We start from the raw sequence: 12,031 nt of genomic DNA, 5'->3' as shown, positions 1-12,031 counted from the left end.
TATAATGGTGTAATGGTATAATGCTGTAATGGTATGGTGTAGTATAATGGTGTAATGGTATGGTGTAATGGTGTAATGGTATGGTGTAGTATAATGCTGTAATGGTATGGTGTAATGTTGTAATTGTATTGTTTAACTGTGTAATGGTGTAATGGTATGGTGTAATGGTATGTTGTAATGGTGTAATGGTATTACATTTACATTTAAGTCATTTAGCAGACGCTCTTATCCAGAGCGACTTACAAATTGGTGCATACACCTTATGGTGTAATGGTATGGTGTAATTGTGTTATGTTGTACTTGTATGGTTTAACTGTGTAATGGTATACTGGCATGGTGTAATGGTATAATGGTGTAATGGTATGGTGTAATTGTGTAATGTTGTAATTGTATGGTTCAACTGTGTAATGGTGTACTGGTATGGTGTAATGGTATGGTGTAATGGTGTAATTGTATAATGGTCTCTTTTCTTAATCACCACCTAACCTCTCTACCTTCCTCTCCTTACTGTGTCTGGGCTCTCCAGTCCCTTATTTTAACCATGGGAAGAATACAGGGAAACCCATTTACCATACATAGTCCTGCCTGACTATAGAAGCCAGGGTCCCCTTTTTAAGTTGGTTAGAGAAACGTCACGTAGCTAGTCTTATAAGCCAAGAACAATAGGGTGTGTTTGTCATTTTACAGCTATATCTGAACCCATATTTATTCCAAGTGAGTGATAAGATACTGTTTATAGCCTCCACCTGAAATGGCATCCATTTCAGACAAAACCCTAATGTTGAGTGTTGATCTCCTCCTCGGGAGGAGGACCAGGAGGTGTTGCTGCATGTAGAGGTTAGGGTTTGGGTCAGGGTTAGGGTTTGGGGTCAGTGGTTAGAGGTCAGTGTTAATATGATATGTTCTCTCTCTCTACCAGGAGAAGGAGGACAAAATGTTGCTGCAGGTAGAGGTGCAGCACCTGAGACAAGACAACATGAGACTACAGGAGGAGAGTCAGACATCAGCCGCTCAACTCAGGAAGTTTACTGAATGGTTCTTCCACACTATCGACAAGAAACCCTGAAACTCTACTGGACTATTAATGCCCCTGGGGAACAATGGAACTCTACTACCCCAGGGCGTAACAGAACTCTGAGGACTACTGCCATTCTACTGCACTGAGAGAGACCTACTGCCCAAGGAGCAATGGAACCCTCTACTGCCCTGGGGGGCTTGACTTCTCAAATGACACATGGACAGAACATTTCTACAAACTACAAACTCCCTGGGGCCCCAGGGACAAAAACATAACTATTCAAGGAAACCCTGTTCTGTGTGGGAGAGCCTGTCCTGGGGGACCCCTCTTTCTCTGTCCCCTGGGGATCCCTCTGTCCTGGGGAACCCCTCTGTCTCTGTCCCCTGGGGAACCCTCTTTCTCTGTCCCCTGGGGAACCCTCTTTCTCTGTCCCCTGGGGAACCCTCTTTCTCTGTCCCCTGGGGAACCCCTCTTTCTCTGTCCCCTGGGGAACCCTCTTTCTCTGTCCCCTGGGGAACCCCTCTGTCCTGGGGAACCCCTCTTTCTCTGTCCCCTGGGGATCCCTCTGTCCTGGGGAACCCCTCTTTCTCTGTCCCCTGGGGAACCCTCTTTCTCTGTCCCTGGGGAACCCCTTTTTCTCTGTCCCCTGGGGAACCCCTCTTTCTCTGTCCCCTGGGGAACCCCTCTTTCTCTGTCCCCTGGGGAACCACTCTGTCCTGGGGAACCCCTCTTTCTCTGTCCCCTGGGGAACCCCTCTTTCTCTGTCCCCTGGGGAACCCCTTTTTTCTCTGTCCCCTAGGGAACCGTCTTTCTCTGTCACCTGGGGAACCCCTCTGTCCTGGGGAACCCTCTTTCTCTGTCCCCTGGGGAACCCCTCTGTCCTGGGGAACCCCTCTTTCTCTGTCCCCTGGGGAACCCCTTTTCTCTGTCCCCTGGGGAACCCCTTTTTCTCTGTCCCTTAGGGAACTTTTCTCCGTCCCCTAGGGAACCCCTCTTTCTCTGTCCCTGGGAACCCCTTTTTCTCTGTCCCCTGGGGAACCCTCTTTCTCTGACCCCTGGGGGAATCCCTCTGTCCTGGGGAACCCCTCTTTCTCTGTCCCCTGGGGGGATCCCTCTGTCCTGGGGAACCCTCTTTCTCTGTCCCCTGGGGAACCCTCCCCTCTTTCTCTGTCCCTGGGAACCCTCTTTCTCTGTCCCCTGGGGAACCCTCTTTCTCTGTCCCTGGGAACCCTCTTTCTCTGTCCCCTGGGGAACCCTCTTTCTCTGTCCCCTGGGGAACCCTCTGTCCTGGGGAACCCTCTGTCCCCTGGGGAACCCCTCTGTCCTGGGGAACCCCTCTGTCCTGGGGAACCCCTCTGTCCCCTGGTCCTGAACCCCTCTGTCCTGGGGAACCCCTCTGTCCCCTGGGGAACCCCTGTCCTGGGGTCTGTCCTGGGGAACCCCTCTGTCCTGGGGAACCCCTCTGTCCTGGGGAACCCCTCTGTCCTGGGGAACCCCTCTGTCCCTCTGTCCCCTGAACCCTCTGTCCTGGGGAACCCCTCTGTCCCCTGGGAACCCCTCTGTCCCCTGGGGAACCCCTCTGTCCTGGGGAACCCCTCTGTCCCCTGGGGTACCGCTCTGTCCTGGGGAACCCCTCTGTCCCCTGGGGAACCCCTCTTTCCCCTGGGGAACCCCTCTGTCCTGGGCAACCCCTCTGTCCTGGGCAACCCCTCTGTCCTGGGGAACCCCTCTGTCCTGGGGAACCCCTCTGTCCCCTGGGGAACCCCTCTGTCCTGGGGAACCCCTCTGTCCTGGGGAACACCTCTGTCCTGGGGAACCCCTCTGTCCTGGGGAACCCCTCTGCCTGCTATCTGCACCAAGAGGAATCAACTTAATGTCTGTTCCTTTATCTGCACCACGAGGCACCAAGAGGAATCAACTTAATGTCTGCTATCTGCACCAGGAATCAACATGGTCTGCTATCTGCACCAGGAATCAACATGGTCTGCTATCTGCACCAGGAATCAACATGGTCTGCTATCTGCACCAGGAATCAACATGGTCTGCTATCTGCACCAGGAATCAACATGGTCTGCTATCTGCACCAACCATGTGGCAGACCTGGACTGTAAAGGCACAGTGGGATTAAAGAATGTAGCTGACCTGAGAAGTATTTTTTACTGTCTGTTTCCTCAACGTTCCTAAAGTCACAAACACTTAGAAGCCAACTTGATGTTTGATCCAAACGCTTTGATTTGAAATAGTTATGTTTAATCTTTATGTTCTTCAATGTTGTAATATAGAATCACGAAGGGGCAGTAGGGTTGATGTTAAAGGTGCTCTCCTGTTGTCGCTGTCGGATGAACACTTCTTATCTCCACAACAGAACATTTTCAGGAAATGGGGAAAACTGCCATATTTTCCCATTAACAATTTACGAAACCTCCAAAATAAAAATAAAAACTAAAATCAATTTCTCGTCCTCGAGTCATGAAGTGTTGAGAGTACACTACGGGAGTTACCGCTTTCACTTTCTGTAAGCAAATCAAAATAAATACAAAATGGTCAAATTGCAAAAATTGAGTTCCAAGGTTTTCATTCGACAGCATTTCTAAAAACCTTTTCTATCACTAGTCTGTTTATATGCCGCTGTCAACACGTCTTAGCAATAACAAAGTAGTTGTTTTAGTGTGTTTTAAAAAGTTAGCAGCACAAATGTAAGCAGTTCCTGTGGGGAGAATGACGGTTGTATTGGACATGTGCTGATATCCTACAAGAGGCTGTGTGTTAATATAGGTGTAGACCAGAGCCCTATGGCACCTATTCCCTACATAGTGCACTACTGTAGAATAGTATGGGTCCTTTCTCTTTGCTTTCCTTGTTACTACTCTTGCCTTGTCCATGGATCGCTCAGCTGATACACAAACCTGGGCCGCATGACACAAGGCACACTATTCCCTACGTAGTGCACTACTTTTGGTCAAGACTTTGGTCAAAAGTAGTGCACTTCACTCAAGGAATAGGGTGCCATTTGTGATGCAGGACCCAAATGCATTATAATCACAGTAGCAATCTGGGCCCATAGGGCTCTGGTCTACAGTAGTGCACTATGTAGGGAATAGGGTGCCATAGGGCCTGGTCTAAAAGTAGTGCACTGTATAGGGTGCCATGTAGGATACATCCAAATCGCACTCACAATGTCAAAATGTCTCTCTCTGTACATAAGCTCCTCCACTGAAGTGTCTTGTTGTATTTCATATTTATTGAAACTGATTTCACCTCAAGTTGTTCATTTGATTAATTAATTTACATCAAATATAGATTTTCCTTTTTCAGCACTAAGTTAGGAAAAAGCTCTGTTTTTGTTGTAAAGTACATATGAAGCTTCATTTACAGGGCAGAATTATTTTAAAATATACAAATGATTATTCTTGTTGATTGTGTCCCAGAGCTCTGGTCAAAATAAGTACACTAAATAGGGAATAGCGTGCCATAGGGCTCTGATCTAAAGTAGTGCACTATGTAGGGAATAGGGTGCCATAGGGCTCTGATCTAAAGTAATGCATTATGTAGGGAATAGGGTGCCATAGGGCTCTGATCTAAAGTAATGCACTATGTAGGGAATAGGGTGCCATAGGGCTCTGATCTAAAGTAGTGCACTATGTAGGGAATAGGGTTCTATAGGGCTCTGGTCTAAAGTAGTGCACTATGTAGGGAATAGGGTGCCATAGGGCTCTGGTCTAAAGTAGTGCAATATGTAGGGAATGGGGTGCCATAGGGCTCTGGTCTAAAGTAGTGCACTATGTAGGGAATAGGGTTCTATAGGGCTCTGATCTAAAGTAGTGCACTATGTAGGGAATAGGGTTCTATAGGGCTCTGATCTAAAGTAGTGCACTATGTAGGGAATAGGGTTCTATAGGGCTCTGATCTAAAGTAGTGCACTATGTAGGGAATAGTGTTCTATAGGGCTCTGATCTAAAGTAGTGCACTATGTAGGGAATAGGGTTCTATAGGGCTCTGATCTAAAGTAGTGCACTATGTAGGGAATGGGGTGCCATAGGGCTCTGGTCTAAAGTAGTGCACTATGTAGGGAATGGGGTGCCATAGGGCTCTGGTCTAAAGTAGTGCACTATGTAGGGAATGGGGTGCCATAGGGCTCTGGTCTAAAGTAGTGCACTATGTAGGGAATGGGGTGCCATTTGGGACATATTGTGTTTTGTTTTGGAGATGACTCCAACATTGGGATGCTGCTAGATGATAGGTCTGTTGGTCTGTTGCTTTTTCAGGATAATAATATTTCTACATTTAACAGTTTCAGCTCACATGATAGGTTGCTTTGGTTTTCTAAATAAATGTAGTATGAAAATAATGAATTACTTTTTTCTTATGGTGTTTTCGCTCACAAAACAGTGACCACAACATGTACTAGACCACTGGCTGTAATGCAGAAACTGGGGTCTACTTTTTCTGACCTGTACTCACAAAGCTGTTGACGCTTATTCTGTCTGGTAAAGGTCTTATATGTACAGTGTTACTATAGTTACCCTACTATACTGATAGTGGTAGCAGTGAAAAGTATATATATATTTTACCTTTCTTTAACTAGAGAAGTCAGTTAAGATCAATTTCTTATTTTCAATGACGGCCTAGGAACAGTGGGTTAACTGCCTCTTCAGGGGCAGAACGACAGATTTGTACCGTGTCAGTTCAGGGGGGTTTGAACTTGCAACTACTCTATTGACTATGGTAGTAGTGGTCGTAGTATGTTACCAGTGCAGAGTGGATCGGCAGGAATACCAGGTAATAACATGGCTATATACAGGGAGTACCAGGTAATAACATGGTTATATACAGGAAGTACCAGGTAATAACATGGCTATATACAGGGAGTACCAGGTAATAACATGGCTATATACAGGGAGGTAATAACATGGCTATATACAGGGAGGTAATAACATGGCTATATACAGGGAGGTAATAACATGGTTATATACAGGGAGGTAATAACATGGCTATATACAGGGAGTACCAGGTAATAACATGGCTATATACAGGGAGTACCAGGTAATAACATGGTTATATACAGGGAGTACCAGGTAATAACATGGTTATATACAGGGAGTACCAGGTAATAACATGGTTATATACAGGGAGTACCAGGTAATAACATGGTTATATACAGGGAGTACCAGGTAATAACATGACTATATACAGGGAGTACCAGGTAATAACATGGTTATATACAGGGAGTACCAGGTAATAACATGGCTATATACAGGGAGTACCAGGTAATAACATGGCTATATACAGGGAGGTAATAACATGACTATATACAGGGAGTACCAGGTAATAACATGGTTATATACAGGAGGTAATAACATGGCTATATACAGGAGGTAATAACATGGCTATATACAGGAGTACCAGGTAATAACATGACTATATACAGGGAGTACCAGGTAATAACATGGCTATATACAGGGAGTACCAGGTAATAACATGGCTATATACAGGGAGTACCAGGTAATAACATGGTTATATACAGGGAGGTAATAACATGGTTATATACAGGGAGGTAATAACATGGCTATATACAGGGAGTACCAGGTAATAACATGACTATATACAGGGAGTACCAGGTAATAACATGGCTATATACAGGGAGTACCAGGTAATAACATGGTTATATACAGGGAGTACCAGGTAATAACATGGTTATATACAGGGAGGTAATAACATGGTTATATACAGGGAGGTAATAACATGGCTATATACAGGGAGTACCAGGTAATAACATGGTTATATACAGGGAGTACCAGGTAATAACATGGTTATATACAGGGAGGTAATAACATGGCTATATACAGGGAGTACCAGGTAATAACATGGCTATATACAGGGAGTACCAGGTAATAACATGGTTATATACAGGGAGTACCAGGTAATAACATGGCTATATACAGGGAGTACCAGGTAATAACATGGCTATATACAGGGAGTACCAGGTAATAACATGGTTATATACAGGGAGTACCAGGTAATAACATGGCTATATACAGGAAGTACCAGGTAATAACATGGCTATATACAGGGAGTACCAGGTAATAACATGACTATATACAGGGAGTACCAGGTAATAACATGGCTATATACAGGAGTACCAGGTAATAACATGACTATATACAGGGAGTACCAGGTAATAACATGGCTATATACAGGGAGTACCAGGTAATAACATGGCTATATACAGGGAGTACCAGGTAATAACATGGTTATATACAGGGAGTACCAGGTAATAACATGGCTATATACAGGGAGTACCAGGTAATAACATGGCTATATACAGGGAGTACCAGGTAATAACATGGCTATATACAGGGAGTACCAGGTAATAACATGGCTATATACAGGGAGGTAATAACATGGCTATATACAGGGAGGTAATAACATGGCTATATACAGGGAGTACCAGGTAATAACATGGCTATATACAGGGAGTACCAGGTAATAACATGGCTATATACAGGGAGTACCAGGTAATAACATGGCTATATACAGGGAGTACCAGGTAATAACATGGTTATATACAGGGAGGTAATAACATGGTTATATACAGGGAGTACCAGGTAATAACATGGCTATATACAGGGAGTACCAGGTAATAACATGACTATATACAGGGAGGTAATAACATGGCTATATACAGGGAGTACCAGGTAATAACATGGCTATATACAGGGAGTACCAGGTAATAACATGACTATATACAGGGAGTACCAGGTAATAACATGGTTATATACAGGGAGGTAATAACATGGATATATACAGGGAGTACCAGGTAATAACATGGTTATATACAGGGAGGTAATAACATGGTTATATACAGGGAGTACCAGGTAATAACATGGATATATACAGGGAGGTAATAACATGGTTATATACAGGGAGTACCAGGTAATAACATGGCTATATACAGGGAGTACCAGGTAATAACATGACTATATACAGGGAGTACCAGGTAATAACATGGCTATATACAGGGAGTACCAGGTAATAACATGACTATATACAGGGAGTACCAGGTAATAACATGGCTATATACAGGGAGTACCAGGTAATAACATGACTATATACAGGAAGTACCAGGTAATAACATGGCTATATACAGGGAAGTAATAACATGGTTATATACAGGAGTACCAGGTAATAACATGACTATATACAGAGAGGTAATAACATGGTTATATACAGGGAGTAACAGGTAATAACATGGATATATACAGGGAGGTAATAACATGGCTATATACAGGGAGTAACAGGTAATAACATGGATATATACAGGAGGTAATAACATGGCTATATACAGGAGGTAATAACATGGTTATATACAGGAAGTACCAGGTAATAACATGGCTATATACAGGGAGTACCAGGTAATAACATGGTTATATACAGGAGGTAATAACATGGCTATATACAGGTAGTACCAGGTAATAACATGACTATATACAGGGAAGTAATAACATGGTTATATACAGGGAGGTAATAACATGGTTATATACAGGGAGGTAATAACATGGTTATATACAGGAAGTAATAACATGGTTATATACAGGGAAGTAATAACATGGTTATATACAGGAAGTAATAACATGGTTATATACAGGGAAGTAATAACATGGTTATATACAGGAGGTAATAACATGGCTATATACAGGAGGTAATAACATGGCTATATACAGGGAGTACCAGGTAATAACATGGTTATATACAGGGAGGTAATAACATGGCTATATACAGGAAGTACCAGGTAATAACATGGATATATACAGGGAGGTAATAACATGGATATATACAGGGAGGTAATAACATGGTTATATACAGGGAGTACCAGGTAATAACATGGCTATATACAGGGAGTACCAGGTAATAACATGGTTATATACAGGGAGTACCAGGTAATAACATGGTTATATACAGGGAGGTAATAACATGGCTATATACAGGGAGTACCAGGTAATAACATGGTTATATACAGGGAGTACCAGGTAATAACATGGATATATACAGGGAGTACCAGGTAATAACATGGTTATATACAGGGAGTACCAGGTAATAACATGGCTATATACAGGGAGTACCAGGTAATAACATGGTTATATACAGGAGGTATTAACATGGCTATATACAGGAGGTAATAACATGGTTATATACAGGAAGTAATAACATGGATATATACAGGGAGTACCAGGTAATAACATGACTATATATACAGGGAGGTAATAACATGGCTATATACAGGGAGGTAATAACATGGTTATATACAGGAAGTAATAACATGGATATATACAGGAGTACCAGGTAATAACATGGATATATACAGGGGTACCAGGTAATAACATGGCTATATACAGGGAGGTAATAACATGGTTATATACAGGGAGGTAATAACATGGATATATACAGGAGGTAATAACATGGATATATACAGGGGTACCAGGTAATAACATGGTTATATACAGGAGGTAATAACATGGTTATATACAGGGAGGTAATAACATGGATATATACAGGAGGTAATAACATGGATATATACAGGGGTACCAGGTAATAACATGGTTATATACAGGAGGTAATAACATGGTTATATACAGGAGGTAATAACATGGATATATACAGGGAGGTAATAACATGGCTATATACAGGAGTACCAGGTAATAACATGGCTATATACAGGGAGTACCAGGTAATAACATGGCTATATACAGGGAGGTAATAACATGGTTATATACAGGGAGGTAATAACATGGTTATATACAGGGAGGTAATAACATGGATATATACAGGGAGTACCAGGTAATAACATGGCTATATACAGGAGGTAATAACATGGCTATATACAGGGAGGTAATAACATGGTTATATACAGGGAGGTAATAACATGGTTATATACAGGGAGGTAATAACATGGCTATATACAGGGAGTACCAGGTAATAACATGGCTATATACAGGGAGGTAATAACATGGTTATATACAGGGAGGTAATAACATGGCTATATACAGGGAGTACCAGGTAATAACATGGCTATATACAGGGAGGTAATAACATGGCTATATACAGGAGTACCAGGTAATAACATGGTTATATACAGGAGTACCAGGTTATAACATGGCTATATACAGGAGGTAATAACATGGATATATACAGGAAGTACCAGGTAATAACATGGTTATATACAGGAGGTAATAACATGGCTATATACAGGGAGGTAATAACATGGCTATATACAGGGAGGTAATAACATGGATATATACAGGGAGTACCAGGTAATAACATGGTTATATACAGGGAGTACCAGGTTATAACATGGCTATATACAGGAGGTAATAACATGGATATATACAGGAAGTACCAGGTAATAACATGGTTATATACAGGAGGTAATAACATGGTTATATACAGGGAGGTAATAACATGGTTATATACAGGGAGGTAATAACATGGTTATATACAGGGAGGTAATAACATGGTTATATACAGGGAGGTAATAACATGGATATATACAGGGAGTACCAGGTAATAACATGGCTATATACAGGGAGTACCAGGTAATAACATGGTTATATACAGGGAGTACCAGGTAATAACATGGCTATATACAGGGAGGTAATAACATGGATATATACAGGAAGTACCAGGTAATAACATGGCTATATACAGGGAGGTAATAACATGGCTATATACAGGGAGGTAATAACATGGCTATATACAGGGAGGTAATAACATGGTTATATACAGGGAGTACCAGGTAATAACATGGCTATATACAGGGAGGTAATAACATGGCTATATACAGGGAGGTAATAACATGGATATATACAGGGAGTACCAGGTAATAACATGGCTATATACAGGGAGGTAATAACATGGCTATATACAGGGAGGTAATAACATGGCTATATACAGGGAGGTAATAACATGGATATATACAGGGAGTACCAGGTAATAACATGGCTATATACAGGGAGGTAATAACATGGTTATATACAGGAGGTAATAACATGGCTATATACAGGAGGTAATAACCTGGTTATATACAGGGAGTACCAGGTAATAACCTGGTTATATACAGGGAGGTAATAACATGACTATATACAGGGAGTACCAGGTAATAACATGGCTATATACAGGAAGTACCAGGTAATAACATGGCTATATACAGGAAGTACCGGGTAATAACATGGCTATATACAGGAAGTACCAGGTAATAACATGGCTATATACAGGGAGTACCAGGTAATAACATGGTTATATACAGGGAGGTAATAACATGGTTATATACAGGGAGTACCAGGTAATAACATGGCTATATACAGGGAAGTAATAACATGGTTATATACAGGGAGGTAATAACATGGATATATACAGGGAGTACCAGGTAATAACATGGTTATATACAGGAGTACCAGGTAATAACATGGTTATATACAGGGAGTACCAGGTAATAACATGGTTATATACAGGAGTAACAGGTAATAACATGGTTATATACAGGGAGTACCAGGTAATAACATGGTTATATACAGGGAGTACCAGGTAATAACATGGTTATATACAGGAGTACCAGGTAATAACATGGTTATATACAGGGAGTACCAGGTAATTACATGGTTATATACAGGGAGTACCAGGTAATAACATGGTTATATACAGGAGTACCAGGTAATAACATGGTTATATACAGGAGTACCAGGTAATTACATGGTTATATACAGGAGTACCAGGTAATAACATGGTTATATACAGGGAGTACCAGGTAATAACATGGTTATATACAGGAAGTACCAGGTAATAACATGGTTATGAGAGTAGTATGGGCTTTAGAATTATGTGTTCAATGCCTGTACTACTGGGAATAGATGGTGTACTACTGTGACTAGATGCTGTACTACTGGGAATAGATGGTGTACTACTGTGACTAGATGCTGTACTACTGGGAATAGATGGTGTACTACTGTGACTAGATGCTTT

The 12,031-nt window shown here is 41.9% G+C and overlaps 1 protein-coding gene across 1 annotated transcript in view; it reads left to right on the top strand.

The window, feature by feature from the left end:
• LOC118363521 (signal-induced proliferation-associated 1-like protein 2) overlaps positions 1-1,201 on the top strand; it is a 434,866-nt gene extending 433,665 nt beyond the window's left edge. The window contains exon 23 of the mRNA XM_052497073.1: positions 920-1,201. Coding sequence (XP_052353033.1) covers positions 920-1,066 — 147 coding nt within the window. The 3' untranslated portion in view covers positions 1,067-1,201. The remainder of the gene's footprint in view (positions 1-919) is intronic.
• Positions 1,202-12,031: the final 10,830 nt, after the last annotated feature.

The sequence above is a fragment of the Oncorhynchus keta genome, chromosome 3 (assembly GCF_023373465.1).
Source record: "Oncorhynchus keta strain PuntledgeMale-10-30-2019 chromosome 3, Oket_V2, whole genome shotgun sequence".
NCBI classification, from domain to species: domain Eukaryota; kingdom Metazoa; phylum Chordata; class Actinopteri; order Salmoniformes; family Salmonidae; genus Oncorhynchus; species Oncorhynchus keta.
The sequence above is the reverse complement of the archived record's forward strand: the minus strand, read 5'-3'. Positions and strand labels throughout refer to the sequence as shown.